Source organism: Dipodomys merriami, unplaced genomic scaffold, assembly GCF_024711535.1.
Source record: "Dipodomys merriami isolate MVZ:Mamm:240054 unplaced genomic scaffold, mDipMer1.0.p SCAF_11, whole genome shotgun sequence".
Classification (NCBI taxonomy): Eukaryota; Metazoa; Chordata; class Mammalia; order Rodentia; family Heteromyidae; genus Dipodomys; species Dipodomys merriami.
Genome location: NW_027202382.1, coordinates 15893218 through 15909567, shown reverse-complemented (window position 1 = coordinate 15909567; position 16350 = coordinate 15893218). Strand labels below are relative to the sequence as shown.

General features: G+C 47.2%; 1 protein-coding gene across 4 annotated transcripts in view; it reads left to right on the top strand.

Annotated features, from left to right (window-relative positions):
- Pax5 (paired box 5) overlaps positions 1 to 8123 on the top strand; it is a 180882-nt gene extending 172759 nt beyond the window's left edge. For all 4 annotated transcript variants that reach the window (XM_070009992.1, XM_070009998.1, XM_070009993.1 and 1 more), the window contains one exon: positions 1227 to 8123. In XM_070009992.1, the coding sequence (XP_069866093.1) occupies positions 1227 to 1303 (77 nt within the window). In that variant the 3' untranslated portion in view covers positions 1304 to 8123. The remainder of the gene's footprint in view (positions 1 to 1226) is intronic.
- The last annotated feature ends 8227 nt before the right edge of the window (positions 8124 to 16350 follow it).

The following is a 16350-nucleotide window of genomic DNA, read 5'->3' as shown; positions in this document are numbered from 1 at the left end:
CCATCCACTCCCTGTCTATTCCAGGTCCCTTGGTGGGCCTGGCCTTGTCCTGCAAGGGTGTCCCCCAACCCATGCACTTCTCTCCTGGGCCCATTCTCATGTATGATGTGGGGCTGGTGCTGCAGCTACTCTGTGAGTGACTGTCCCCAGGCTGTTCCCTGGAAATAAGAAAGAGAAAGACTCTTGCTGAGGAGGTGACCAGGAGAGCAGCAGGCAACTTGGTCTTGGGGAAATCTTAGGCACAGTATAGCACAGTGAGGCATGGGGGTGCCACCATACTGCTGCCTGAGGCCACTCTGCCCTCCAGAGGGGGACGGGGGACAAAAGGGTATCTGCTAAAGGGCGAATTTGGAGGGAAGGCTGTGCCTGCTGAGAGCCTCTATCCACCTCATCTCACACTAGCTACCTTCTCTTTGGATCATTTTTCTCATTCATAAAATAGAGACCATAATCGTTCCTACCTGATAGGATTGTTGTGGGAATTAAAAGAGCTCACGGATAGAAAAGAGGCCATTTCTAAAGTACTTCCATATCCTCTCACAATCACGCCAATGCGATCCCTTTTGCAGATGGAAAAACTAAGGCTCAGGCAAGTAAAGTCACTTATTCAAGGTGTCACAGCCAAGAAGTGGTAAGGCCTGACTGACACCTCCCCCCACCACACACTCTATCTCAGTCTCCAGTTAGGACACTTGTGAGAACCACAAATATTGGTTTGGATGGGGGTGAGATTTCTGAATAATCTGGAATCACCTCAATTGGGGAAGGAAGCTTCTAGTCTCTGCAAACAAGTGGTGTATGACTGGCAGGTCAGGTCCCAGCTGCTGCCTAAAATGAACATGTTCTACATAGGACCAGTAGTAAATATTTTAGACTTTGTGGATCACAGAATTGTCTGCATGACAACTTCTTAGCTCTGCCACATTAGCAGGGACATGGTCACAGACGACATCACAGAAAGGGTCAAGGCCATGTCCAGTGGGTCATTTACAGAAGTAGGCAGATGAGATGGGAAGATTAGACCATCCAGCTCTAGGTGGCAAAGAGCCCTGAAACATTGAGGGCAGGTAGCAGCCCTGGATTGGACTTGCATTTCAGGAAACAGATTGGGACAGAGATGTTGATGAGAAGAGACAGTAGCCTGAACTGGGTGAGGGGTGGAAGGGGCAGAAGGGGGGACAGAGTACCCCAGGCCCAACATCAGTACCTTCTCTTATTTCTTCCAGGTTCCCCCTACTATTACAGTGCTGCTGCCCGAGGAGCTGCCCCACCTGCGGCCGCCACTGCCTATGACCGTCACTGACCACTGGAGCCAGGCAGGCGCCAAGCACTTATGACACATATCACTGAGGGAGATAGCTTCCCACCTCCCACCCCAACAGTGAGGGGGGCCCCACAAGACCATACACAAGTACCCCTGCCCTGCATATCTGAACTCTCTCCCCTTCCCTGCCAGGGACTTGGGCTCCATGGTAAAGCTGTTGGATTTCTGGACCCTTGTCCATTTCAAGAGTCGATTGATCAGCTTCTCTAAATGGCCACAGGGTCTCCACAAACCAACAGTCTCTTCTGTAGACCGCTGAGCCCAGCCCAGCCTGCCAGTCCCCCAGCTATCTGACCAACTGTTCATCTCAGTACCACAAGCCTGGGAAGGAAAGCTAGCTTCTGTTGCTTCAACAACACCTATGTAAATACCTTCTTGCTTCTCTGTGGGGCTGAGGGTCCCACTGAGCAGACTGCCCGCCCCATGATGCATCCTGATCCTGTACTCATTGTGTGTCACAGGACAGCTTCAACCTGTGTACAGATGCCCACTCTGCCCTGGTGTCCCTGTCAGGTGAGCTTGTAAGCTATCCTTGAGACTGAGGACCACAGCCTCCTGCTCACCCCTACTTCTGTAATGCCTAGGAGACTCATTGGGCTACAAGCTTCCCCAGAGATTTCCTCCACCCAGAAGAATATACCTAGGGGAGATGCCCAGGCTTCCAGACTCCATTTCCCTGGGGCTACTGCAGCATGAGCTGCTCTTTTCCAGACTGAAGGACTCAAAGAGAACTATCTGAAAGGTTCTCTGCTGTCATTCAAAAATAAGAGGTCATCCAAGTGCTGATGGCATCATGGACTTTGACTGTCAGGCTGGGTGGGATTGGGAGATCATCTGATCCAGCCAAGGAGGGGGTCTGACCTCTCCCAACCTCCTCAGCCTCAGGAGCCACTGAACTGAACTGGAATGGTTTCTGGGGCATGCGCAGGCTCGAATCACTTTGGATACCCATCATGGATACTTCACCGACCCCACAGGACCCCAGCAAGTGGATTCTGGGCAAGCCTGTTGCAGTGATACAGACAGTGATGACAAAAAGGACTTTCCCCTGCACCAAGGACCACAGCTTCCTACAGGCATCAGCCAGGGCTCCTGAGCTGCTTCTTGGGCCAGCCTTCCCATTCCCTCGGAGCTGAGTGTGTAGCTGGGCATGGGGGTGCTGGGCCTGGGGTGGTGTCGGCGGGGGGGAGCACCTCACCTCACACAGTACAGGGCTACCCGTCGGTACAAGGGACCAAGAGGGTCACTGTGTGTGACTCTGGCCAGAGGAAGCCACCAGGGAAGATATGGGTGACAGAGTAAGGCCTCATAGGGGTGTCATGACAAGCCGTGAGGAACCGGTGTATGACCTGGGACAGGTTTTGACATGGAAGTGCCAGGCAACCCTATCTTTCCACCTCAGGTCTCTGTTCCTTGTGCAGACTCTCTTGCCAACTTTATCCAAACCCCTGGAATGACAGCAATGAGAATGGGCTCAGTTATCTCTGTGTGACAATGTCCCTGGTGTCTATTCAGAGAATCGGGGTAGAGAGAGGCTGGCTGTTGGATCATCAGGCCTGTCAGGTCTTATCTTGGCCACTCCTCTGCTTTACTGTAGAACCTCAGACTGGGTCCTTTACCTTTCTGAGCCTTCACCGCCTTGGTAGAACAGGGTCACCTAACAACTGTTTCCCTTCTTCCTTACTCCCAGGGCGCTGGGGCTGTAGCAGGCTGGTCCAGGGCAAGTCCTCTATTTCTAAGTAAGCAACTGCTAATGTTAAGATCAAATGGGAAGCAAGATCCCCTGAGGATGGGAACTAGAAGAACCTTCAAAAGACCCAGGTCAGCCCCCATAGGGACACTGAGGCCTGGCTTGGAGAAGCCTTGTAGGGATACAGAACAGACCTCCTCTGGCCACCCCCAAATATTTGTCCCTCAGAATGATTATGAAGGGGGAGGATAGAAGAGGAAATGGAGGCTCAGCAAAGTGGAGTCTCCACAGTGACTGGCAGAGGTGGGAGTTGGAACTTGGCCCCCTATCCCGCAACACATGCTGATCCCTGTCACCCCATCTACCTACATCCTTTCCCTAGAGGAGAAATTGACAGTGAGGACACAGGAGATGGTTCCAGGCCTGATGCTCCATACTGGGTATCTGGGCTATTAGAACTTCTGGGGAATCTTCGCCAGCAGTGGTGTGGCCCAGTGAGCTCAGGGCAGGCACACCACCCCAGGAAACTGCTGGGCAAAGAAGGGAGGTAGCTGGGGCCAGTGCCCACCTCCAAAGCTGGGCTGAACTGTCACCAGCTTCTACCTACCCACTGAGATAGAAGAAGGTGCATTACCTGGCTCTTCCTTCCTTCCTCTTCCCTCTAACAGGACATAGTAGGGTTGGGGGTCTTCAGCACAAGCCTCTTGGGCCCCAGACCCTGCCTCTCATCCCTTAGGATGGCACGCACCTGCATCTTTGGATGCTGGTTTTTAAGGCTTCAGGCCCCAAACCAGCAGCCTAAGGCGCACACTACCCTTCTTCTGCAACGTCCACCTGGCCCTACCCAGCCCTAACTCTACCCTTCCTCAGCCTTGCCCCTTGCTGAGCTCCTTCTATGCCTTTCCCCTCTCTCCTCAATCTTGAACTCAGATTGGATTTGTATTTATTAGACAACCACATGGTTCCTGGGCTCCAGGCAGAAGCACAAGAGCACACAGATGCACGTGGATGTTCTCGCACATGCCCATCTACTCTCACTGGCTCAGCTACCCAGCTTCCCAGCACAGCTGCCTGGGGCTTTGCTGAGGAGAGTTCCAAAGGACGTATGCTGTTGAATAGATGCCAGAGAATTCTTGAACAGACAATACAAGTCTGAGGCTTCACCAGCATCGTGGCGGGAGATCTGGGGTATTCCTCCACAGGTCTTCAGCCCCAGAGTCCAGCTCAGACTTTTTGAAAAAGGACATGTCCATACCATAATCTAGTTCCAACCTGGAAAAAAAAAGTGGATGCTTTATCAAACCCACAATCTGTTTCCTTATTAATAGAAATGCCCTGGTTAGAGTACACACTTTAGTAACAGATGTTGGTACAGTGCAATCTTCAACTATCCTGTGGGGCAAAGATCAGGATGCTCATTTTACAGATGGGCAAATTCATATTTAGGGGCTCACTAGGTCAGCTAGAGATGAAATCTAAGATCCCCAGGCTCCACTCCATCCCCTGAGAGCTGCACTCCTGTCTTGGGAATTTATGGCTTGGAGACACCCATTCCTTAGTCTTCCAGGAAACCCCCAGCCTCACAATGAGGAAAGAAAGAACAGAGGCTGGAAGCTGGCCCAATAGAAGGGCCTGGAGTGGATTGCCTTGCTGATCCTGAACTATACCTTTGCTCCAATTCACACCATGGCTTCTAAGATTTCATCCGCAGTCCATCCCTGCCTTACTCCAAGGCTCAGTGGAGGGTAAAGCTTGTCCAAGTCCATTCCATAGCCTTACCAGAGCCTGGACACGGGCCAGCTCTGACTCTCACAAAATACAGGTGGCAGTGTCACCTTCTCTTTTCTCTGCCCTTTGTGCTTTGGTACTGACCATGACAATAGGCAGGACTGCTCAGACCTGGGATGCCCAACGACGCCAAAACCACAGATCACAGCCTCAAGGGCCCCAAACGAACTGCTTTCTTGGCCAGCAGGTGGTGTGACCTCACCCTCTGGGCCCAAAACATCCAATGTGTCCCTGCCCCCACTGAGTGGCATCCAAGCGTGAACACTTGGAAAACACTAACAGCCAAGAGAAAACGATATGTAAGAGCCAAATCTGACCCACGGGCCACCAGCTTGTGACCTTCTCCCCTTAATCTCTGCAGAATGTGTCTTTCTGCCTCACTTCCTTTGTTCTTCAGTGTACATTTGGACGAGATGGGAACACAGGGGAGTGATGGGCTCCCACGTGTCCACGAAGTCAGTGGCAGATACCGGCAAACCCAGGCTTCATGCGGGACTCTTGAAAAGTAGTTGGGTTTCAGAAGTATGTGGGGGTGCAACAGCACTTGTAATGGGATGTGAGGAGCTATGCAGAGAAGCCCTCAATGTGGTCACTGGGTACTGAGGGGTGAAATCCCCAGAGTGCCTGCCCTGGCTTGGGCAGCCTGGGCTCCCGCCACCTCCTTGTGGATGACATTTCAGCTAGAATTTAGCTCCAAACATGGGGAGCAAATCTTAAAGACAAACACAACCACCAAATGCCCAGTAATAGGCTGTATCTGAGATACACCTTCTTGGGATGGCAGAGAAAAGTCCAGGCACCTGGTTAGGAGAGGCCTGGGCTAGCGTGGGCTTACCCTATAAGATTCTGGGCTAGATCTCTTCAGCAGTGGCCCTGGCCTTGTCACCCATTTGGGTGGGTTCCATGAGGCTGTTTTTCATGCATGCACACCGGTGTTTCAGATGAATTGATTCCTTTCATTCATTTGGCTTTGGAGAGGTTCAAGGCAAGGTAACAAAAAGCATGATTGGAAAGTTGGACATTTTCGCTGGGACTTCTTGTCTGAAGTCTGCCCCACCTCCTGCTGGCCCCTTCAGCCCAGTCCCCTGTTGTCCCTGGGCTCCGGGATTCCCCTTTGCATATTTGTGGGGAGTCACTGTTTACCTGTACCTTCTCAGCTGTCAACTTAGGCTGTTTCTCCAGTGACTGCCAGATGCAGTCCCTTTCCTGTACTCCTGCTGAGGCTACCTGCAGCTTCCCTAAAGAGGGCTGTTGGCTGAGAGCAAGGCAGGTGCCTGTCTCTTTTTGTTCTCTGGTAACTCCTTGGCACTGAGGACGCCCTCAGCCTCGAAGGGGACCTCAGAATCCCGCCACTGCCATTTCTTTCCAGGAGTTTCTCTGAGCTCATACAAATCATGGGTTAACACAGCCACTCTTTGGTAGGACCAGATATCTGTTCTTCATGTTTTAGACCCCTGAGCAGCAGGAAGAGGAAAAAACAGTCACTTCTGTCCTGAGGGAATCTCAGTGGCTCTCCCAGTAGAGTCAGGCTCAAGTTGTGCACTTACTTGACCCGTGGCAGGAGACAGAGGGCAGGTAGCTGCCCTTTTGCTGTGGGCAGCTGTGTGTGTGTGTGTGTGTGTGTGTGTGTGTGTGTGTGTGTGTGTGTGTGTGTGTGTGTATGTGTGTGTGTGTTTGAGAGAGAGAGAGAGAGAAGCAGATGAAAGAGTGGAAGGGTACGGCAGTTCAGTGTCACCTCTCTAACTCTAGAACCTAGCTAGGGAAGGCCATGCTTCAGTCTCACCCACCACACCCCAGATCCACTGACCCTGTGGGTACAGTGCCGCACCACCCTTGTCCCCCAAACTCACCATGCTTGTGGCCACGTCCTTCATCTTCTCCAAAAGCACCACCATTAAAAACAAATGATTTTGGATGATGGATTTTTGATTTACAAATGGTGCATTTCCCTTGGAGTGGAACAGAAAGGAAAGCATTTAATGGCTCCCTTATTTTCAAGCATGAATACATTTTAATGAAACTATTTTATTGTATGTGAGGAAATGAAGAGTTGAACATTCCAACCAATCAATAGGCAATTAATTGCTATAGAGCTACAAAGAAAATAAATAAATCCGGAGTCTTATTTTAAACATTTTACAAACTTCAGAGCCTTGGAGTCTGGCTTTCCCCTCCATGCCATGTGAGCAGGAGCGTGCTCTTGGTCTCACATGCACACACACACACACATACACACACACACATGCACACATACACACCCTTGATGCTAGGATGTACTTGAAACTCAGAGAGAGCATTGAGTCTTCCTATGCCAATTCTTGCCTGTTCTCCTTCCCTTTCCTTAGTCACAGAGGTGAGTAGACTGGAAAGCAGCCTGTCCAGGGGGTTCACGAAGGAACAGACCCATGTCCTGCCCCTAAGCCACTGGTAGTGGGCTGTGAGGGCCTGGTATTGCCAGAGCCCTACTTCTGGAACCCAGGGCAGGGCCTCCCACATTGGCTTGCCCTGGTTTTCCACCCTCTAGTGGCCTTTAGACACGAGTGTTTCTAGAAATGCAGATTATCTTGGAAATAGAGCTCTCTGCCAGGAAGACACATGGATTTTGCTTTTCATTCATTGAGACAGTTAACTTTGTCTTAGGATCTGAACTTCCAGCATCAAAGAAATACATATCTACTCTATCCGCCAAAGTTTGTGATGCCTGCATAGACGCTGACTTGTAAAAAAAAAAATTAAAAAAAAAACAACAAAAAATAAACCACAATTAAATTGCCTTTGAAAGTGGGAGATGGTCTGTCTCCAACAGATTGAAAAAAAATGCTTCTTATAAATGTGTATGTTTTGTATTCTTTTTTTCTAGTAGAAAATAACTGACTTGAAATCTTGGTGTGTTTTTTTTTTCTTAGTGACATGTGTTGCTTTTGTGTGTAATAATATTTGAATGTAATTACAACAGTGCCAATTTGCCAAAGATGTTGGACATATTTTTCTTTTGTGGGGAGGAGGGCAGGGCAGGGGGTGGGACTTGGGAAGACACTGGGGTGGGAAACTGGTTTCATTTTGTTTTGTTTTTAGTTGTTTTTTTTTCTTGTCAAATCTGGAATTTGTGGTTTTAAGTTAAATGGTTGACTGCAACACCTTTCTTTTAGATTAGTTGGAGAAACATGCAATAAGATTGGCGTAGTTTCAGTATCTGTGTGTCTTATCATGAGTGACTGTTACTTGTGAAGAATTGATTTTATGTAACTTTTATGTGAGATAATTATTTGTAAATATTTGCCATAATTTTATTGGTTCCTAAAATAAAAGTAATTTTTTTAAGTTCAGGAAGAGAATTTGATCTCATTTGTTTTTGCTAATTCATACATAGTCTTGAACACTTGGACTAAAACCACTTGAGGTTGTGGGGAATTTGATGGCTCCTGATTAGGGTCAAAGCCAAATGTAGGCATTAGCCTATTGGACTCTGGCCTGGGGAAAAGGAAGGAGGGGCAGAGTCCACCTTTAGAGGCCCCAGGCAAGCTGCCAACTGGTCTGTTGGGGTAGAAGATGGTAACGACTCCCCCACCCCTCTACTACACATAAACATATGCAACACAGTGCAATACTCATTAGCTGAGAACCTTGACCAAGTTCTTTAACCTCAACTTCTTTTCTTTTTTGGTCTAAGACAAGATTCAAACTCAGTACTTGATGCTTTTGCTCATTGGCTAGTGCCTCTACCAACTGAGCCATGTTTCCAGTTGCAAACCTCAACTTCTTGATCTCCAAAATGGCCAGCACTGACCACCTCATTCATCGATTTGATCCTCTACTCTGTCTTCAGCTCTGGGGATCACAGCAGTGCCAGGGCCATTAAAGACCCTACTAACATTAAATTTATCATGTAACTACTTCTTATAAGAATGGAGTTCACTATGAATGAAATGCTCTGTAAGGGGCATGTGCCTACAGATGAGCTTTTAGCCTGGCTCAACCTCCTAGAACCTAAATGTAAGCAAATAGAGATCAGAAGACACTCGTACTAGGAGAGCTTGCCCTAAGACTCTGAAGCACAGGCTCTATTCACCTGGACTCTGAGGCTCAAGTCCACTGTGGTTCTATGGAAGATGCCCAGGCCTTGAGAATGGAGCATTCTAGCCACATGGGAACTCAGAGGTGGCTTTTCATCAGGGGGCAGGGAAGCTGTAGAATGGAGCCCTGCCCCTGCCAGGCGATGTCAGCCTGCAAGGGCAGGCAGGGACCGCTGAGCCCCTTGGCACAGTGTGTGCAACTCAGTAATTGCCAGAGATGGAGTGGGTGAGTGACCGCGCGGGGGCCGTGGACTGCGACTCATTCATATTTAATAAAGTTTGCTGCAAGGCTTCCATTCATTTCTGCAATGGATGGTGATGAAGATGATTCCTAGGGGACACAGAGAGACGGTATGCCACAGCAGAGTTCAGCCCTCCTTTCTTCCCTGTGCTCTGCCTGAGAGTACAAACTTCAGAGAGAAGAAGCTGAGGTTTGGAACTAAAACTGAACCCCAAACCTGTGGGAGCAGGTGAGGCAGGATTCTTGTTCCTGATTTCCTGTTCTTGTTTCCTGTTCCCCACATGACAGCTAAGGGAGGCAAGGGAAGGCCTGTAGCTGACTGACAGCTACAGAGGGCTGGAAAGGGATGTTGAGGCCTGTGCGGGGAGGGTATGTGAGCCTCAGGTTCTTTCTTCAGACTCCCTCTGGAACCAGGCACCAGGAATGTGTGTAGAAATGACCCAAGGACAGGGGTGGGGGTGGGGGAGGGGAGTATGAGGCTTGCACTGAGAGAAGGAAAAAGGCCTTTAAGGGCTTTGGCTGGGAGTCTCAGCTCCAGGCCTTTGATGATTGGTTTTCACTTTCTCAACTTTTAGAAATCCTGATTTCTGGCTGGGAAGGTGGCTTAGGGGTAGAGTGTTTTCCCTAAATGCATGAAGCCCTGGGTTAAATTCTTCAGTACCACATAAACAGAAAAGGCTGGAAGTGGCGCTGTGGTTTAAGTGGTAGAGTACTAGCCTTGATTGAGCATAAAAGAAGCTCAGGGACAGTGCCCTGGCCCTAAGTTCAAGCCCCAGAACTGGCAAAAATAAAAATAAAATTCCTGATTTCTTCAGCTCTATAATGGAAATACAACCTCAGTGTGGTGGGGAGTATGTGTTATGAATTGTGGGGCAGGTTTATCTGAATGACAAATGTTGAGTTTTTCCAAGATATATTCTGGACTGCTAAGTAGTACAGGGGGATGACAAGGTGCAGAAACAAGCAAACAGGAACACACAGGTGATGTGCACATTTTAATTTTTGGCATCTGATGACCAGTTAAAGAAGTGTGGGCCAGAGTAAGGATTTTATTCTGTTGAGAGAGAGATAGTCAGAAAAGGCTCCCTAGAAGAAATAGCTTTTGAACATACCCACAAAAGGCAGAATTTCAACAGGAATTTTTTGTTTGTTTGTTTGTTTTGGTCATGGGGCTTGAACTCTGGGCTTGGGCGCTGTCCCTGTGCTCTTCAGCTCAAGGCGAGTGTTCTACTGCTTGAGCCACAGCGCCACTTCCATAACAGGAAATTTTTATTATTTTAAAAAATTTTCTTTAAGTGGTTGTACAAAGGAGTTTTGTTTTTTTAAATACTTTTTTATTGTAAAAATACTGTACAGAGGGATTACAGTTACAGGAGCAAGGAAATGAGTATTACTATTTCCTATCATATATCCTCCTTTTGTACAAAGAAGTTTTAATTCAACATGCCAGTTTATGATCACAAGGCATCTTGAACAATGTCACCCCTTCCATTACTCTGCCCCACCACCATCTGTCTCCCTCAAGTTACCCAGTTCTATTTTCACATATGTACACTGAATATCATGACTGCATTCACCTGTCCTTCCTCTTTCTGTTTGTCTCTCCTCTGCTCTTGAATTTCTACTCACATCAGACAAAGCATGTTTTCAGCCTCCTGGTATTCACTTTATTAAGTAAGTTAACTGTTTAAAGGAAATGTGCCATTGGAATGGATGAGAACTTTTAAAGAAGATAGGAAGGAAAGGCTTTCCAGGCAGAGGGAACAGCATGTGCAGAGGATGGGAGAACTTATGTGCTCAATTGGAGTAATGAAGTAACCAGGCCCTATGGCCCTTTCCCAAGCCTTCTTTCTAAGGCTCTGTAGTGCCTCTGGGTTCTGCATTTGAGGAGAGGGCAAGCCTGTACTCATGTTATTACCTATCAGGTCAGGCAGTTCAAAGAGGAGGGAGAAGGGGCAAATGCAGGGGCTGATGGTCCAAGGAGACTCTGCACACCTGACAGCTTCAGATCCTGCTGGCCTGCTGAGGAGTGAGTCCTGTGGCCAGCTCATTATTGTCACAGCTCCCTAGCATACTGCCTCCCGGTGCTCTCTGGGAGAGACATGTGACCATTACACTCAAGATGAAGTCAGGAGCCTAGGTAGCTGCAGACTCAAGTCTTGCCCTAGCAACGTAGCCACAAGCCTGCCAAGGGCCAGCTCTGAGATCATTAACAAGTCTTCCTGTACTTGTTCTCAAGGATACATAACACAGTGCCACAGGACAAGGCGGGGCTTGTAAAATATGAGTTTGTTTTCTCAAAGCTCTAGGTGTCAGCAGGTTGGATCTTCCAAGGCCTCTCCTTGGCCTGTGGACAGCTGCCTTCTCTCCGGGCCTTCATAGGGTCTCCATGTGTCTACATCCTAGTCTCTTCTTATAAGGGCAAGCTCTTATATTAGGGCAACCTAATTTGATATCAGTTACTTCTTAAAAACCTATGTCCAAATGCAGTCACATTGTGAAGTTCTAGAGGAATGACACCATGTAGTTCATGCACCACTTGAGAATAAAGAGACCCCCAAATCCAAGTACAGTCTGGATCTGCTCTTCATATGCCAACCTTATCTTGGCCTGTCCAACACTGTCTTTACCCAGGAAACTGGAGTCCTTGTTGGTCCACTCTGGAGGCTTTTCCTCCCAGGGCTCACCTCTCCAGTGTAGTCCCAGGAAGATCTGTACATATAACTTTTATGTCCAGATTAATTCTTGATGGTTAAGGAGTTACTCTAAATTTTTTAATAAAACTAATAGTGTTAGCTGGGCAGTTTGAAGCCAGCTGAGGAGACTCTTATCTCCAAATAATCACAAAAAAGAGAGATAAAAACAGTCATAAGTGGAGCTGTGGTTCAAGTGGTAGAGTGCTAGTCTGAGCACAAAAACTCGGAGACTGTACCCAGGCCCCAAGTTTAAGCCCCAGGACACACACACACACACACACACACACACACACACACACACACACACACACACACACACACACACACACACACACACACACACACACACACACACACACACACACACACACACACAAAGCCAAACCAGTAGTGAAATATATGCCCACATATTTTAAATCTCCATGTGAATTATGACTTTGGAGAGTTTAAAAAGGTGTAAAGTCTCAAAGGAAAAGATTAACATATTTAGCTACTTAATTTTATCTTATGTCTATGCATCTAAGAAATTAACAAAACACAAAGGTTTCTAAAACCTTGGAAAAATAAATCTTTGAAACACAAAATGACACAATGCCCTTAATACATGAACATTTTGTTAGTAATTATATGAAAAATGCTACCTTCCTCCACAGAAGTCTGGGGATGATTCAGGGATGAATGCATAGATCATTTACAAATGCTAAATACTAGTATGCATTCAATACAAGACTGAAACATAATTCAGTCTCACAGAATTTTTATTAAAAAGGATACCTGGGATCTAGGTATGGTGGCATATACCTTTAATCCCAGCTTGCAGGAGGCTAGGGTAGGAGGAGTGTTGTGCCAGCCCAGCCTGGTCTATATACATGCTTGCCTATTCATCTCTAGGTCCAATGTTCCTAAGGGACCTGGACATGAAAGGGTCCAAGTGGGGATCTAAAGACTAGACTGACCACCCCCCAGGTCTGTGTTTTGTCCACATGGCTGTCTGCCTGCAGTCATAGATGATGTCCGTAGCTCAGGCTGACAGGAAATGGTGCTGTTTCAGGCCCAACGGTATCATCTAGAAGGGCACGCAAGCAGTAGAGGTGCCCACATTATCCACAAACATGTGTAAATATCGAGACTGTTGTAATGTAACCAAGAAAATCACTTCCCGTTGTTTCCCCTTCAGTGATATTTTCTGCTTGGCTGAGTTTGCTTAGCACACTGGAAAGGCCAACTCATCAGTTCTTGTTGTTAATCAAGAGCAGTAATTGTCCAAGTTCAAAGCCTCCTGACTTAGACTCTGCTGAATAGGATAACAAGTTCCAAAAATGCTAAGTAGTAGTTTCTATAAATGGGTCTTTTTTTTTTTAATAGGGAAGGCCCCTTAAGAGGATTTAGAAAGAAAACCTCTCTGTGAAGTGGAATTAAAACATTGTACATACTTTATAGAGCATGGCAAGTAAACTAAAGACTCCCAGAAATTCTTAAAGCATGGGCCGTGTGGCTGCACCCATTTTCTCATTTACTATGTGAACATTTGAACTGGTTTAAGGCAATGCCAGCTGTCCAAACAAACATGCTCGATAACTTCAATGTCAACACCGTCGAATTGTTTTTCACTCACCTCACTGGCATTCCTAGAAGGGTAGTAGCCTTCTAAGTGACTCAAGGATCCAGGCTCCCTCTTTTTTTCTTTTTTGTTAGTCATGAGGCTTGAACTCAAAGCCTGGGTGCTATCCCTGAGCTCTTTTGCTCAAGGCTAGTGCTCTACCACTTTGAGCCACAGCTCCACTTCCAGTTTTTGAGTGATTAATTAGAGATAAGAGTCTCATGGGGACTTTTTTGCCCAGTCCGGATTCCAACCTCAATCTTCACATCAGTCTCCTGGGTAGCTAGGATTATAGGTGGGAGCTGCGGATGCCTGGCTTCCTTCCTTCTTTTAGTGTTCCCATCTTAGCAAGTAGCTTCCAAATTTACCTTGTTTGAGGGCATCAGGACTGCAGAAAAGCAAAGTACTTTGGGCAGGGCTAGAAGTGGTACACAGCCCCACTTGTGTTCTGTTGGCCAGAATGTGGGCCTTTGGACACACCCATCTGCAAAGGAGGCTGAGAAATGTAGTCTAGTTAAGAAGAGAAAGTGGGTCTGGGGGAGAGGTAGCCATACTATATCTTCATAACCACTGAGAATTCCAGACGATCTCAACATCAGCTTCACCTCATTCTTTCATACCAGCTTTGGGGCAGTGGAGGGCAGAATAGGCAGAAGTAAAAGAATGGCATGAAGGTGTCCCCCCAGCACCCCACACCTCACTTCTGCCTTACTATAGACCAAATGTATACAGACACAGGGCTGCAGACTGAGCTTATTCAACTCAAAGGGTTTCATGGAGTCTTACCAGCAGCCATGCTTTTGGTTCACTCCGTCCATAAAGGACCCTGGGTTGAGTTGGGAGTGTTAGCATTTCCTTAGCATTGTTTGCAAGGGACTGATGCTCAGTGAACTCTTCCCACTGTTCCAGAATTGCACAGCCAAGGCTGGACCTGGCAACTCAATCACACCCCTTAGGCCACCGTCATTATCACAAACCCAACAACACTAAGAGGGGAGGAGAATGGCAGCCCGGAGAAGACACAAACTTAGCAGAGAATCTAGAACCTTCCCTCTGTCCAAACCAAGGTAAAAAGACTGTGAGAATCCCTTAAAAGTTTGCAAGTCTTTCAAGAAGAAGAGATTGGAATTTCACACCCTGCCCTAGAGGTGAATCTTCTTTATCAATAGATTTGATGACCTACCCTGTGTTTTTTTTACTTAGAACAGAGAAGGGTAGATGGGTGAAGATATGCATGTGGGGATAGCACTGTAGTACCACTGTAGCTACCACCCTCTACCCTGCCCTGAGAAAACCTCATCCCAGAAAGTCTCTCCCTGGCAAGCAGGCATAGGAAGCTGCAGGATGTAAAGTGGACAGGCTTTGGTGGGAAATAAGGGGAGGGAGGGAAGAAACAGAGACATATCTACACTATACAGAAACTGGGTACAGTAGGCAAGAGAGAAGACATGTGGGATTTCCATAGGATAGAAAATGAAGAGATTCTGCAGAGGTAACTAAAGTCCCTGATTAAAAAGGAAATTAGCCTGGAAGGGCTTGACCTAACCAGGCCATTTCTTTCAAAGAGAGTCTGGAGGTCAGAGAGGCCGATCCACTTTCTTGCCTTGAAAAAGCGGAGCATTCCAGGATCTGAGGCTGTCAGCTCTAGAAATGTGAGGAATCAAGTTCTGTCATCAACCCTATGAATCAAATTCTGCTAGAAACTAGTGAACATAGAACAGACCCCAAGCTTTACATGAGCCAGCAGCTCCAATAGTTACCTGGATCTCAGCCTTAGGAGACTAAGTAGAGAACTCAGCTAATTCATGGCCTCACTCTTGCATGGCTACCACAGAAATGGTGAGATGATAAAACTGCTGTGTCTGAAGCTACAACATTGCAGGTAAAGTAGAGCCATTAGCAGGTAAAGTAGAGCCATAGAAAAACCCAGTCTGCTGGGGGAGAAGAAAATACCAGCTTTGAATTATGTTCATTGTTTGTTTTTTAAAGAAGGAAGGAAGGATAGAGGGAGGAAGTTAGGGAGGAAGAAAGGAAGGAAGGAAGGTAGGAAGGAAGGAAGGAAGGAAGGAAGGAAGGAAGGAAGGAAGGAAGGAAAGAAGGGAGGGAGGGAAGGAGGGAGGGAGGGAGGGAGGGAGGGAGGGAGGGAGGGAGGGAGGGAGGGAGGGAAAGAAATGTACAGAATTTCCTGAAGTCTTTGTGGATGCTCTAATGTTGGGCTAGATGCTCTTCTTGGATCCTCTGCAGACTCAGGACAGTGGAACATCTGTGGGAATATCTTTTTGTTGTTGTTGGTCGTGGGGCTTGAACTCTGGGCCTGGGCTCTGTCCCTCAGCTCTTCAGCTCAAGGCTGGCACTCTATCACTTGAGCCACAGCACCACTTCTGGCTTTTTCTGCTTATGTGGTGCTGAGGAATCGAACCCAGGGCCTCATGCATGCAAGGCAAGCACTCTGCCACTGAGCCACCTTCCCAGCCCATCAGCTTTGAATTATATTTAGCACTAAAGTCCAAAGAAGAAGAGGATTGAATGCTAACTACCAAAAGGAAGCTGTTCTAATAACTGAAAGTTACTAGAAAGTCCTGGAATCAAATCAAATATGTTACTAAAGAATCTACCACCCTACCAGAAATGGGGAGGGGATAGTTTTACATAGTACAACTAGGAGAGCTGAGGTGGAAAATTAACTCACATCATGTATATACTCCAAAGAGTTACGGTTCCTTAATAAATTGATTTCGTGTGCATCATCTCACTTAATCCTTACAATAACCTGTAGGATAACTACAATTATTACCATCTCACTTTTATAGATGAGGACATTAAGCCTGTTACAGATGGCTAGGACCTGAAGCCATGTGGTGTGACCCCAAAATCAATGCTCAACTTGAGAGTTCTCAGCACCCTGGCTGGCTGTGCAGCATGCAGAAAAGACCTGGTA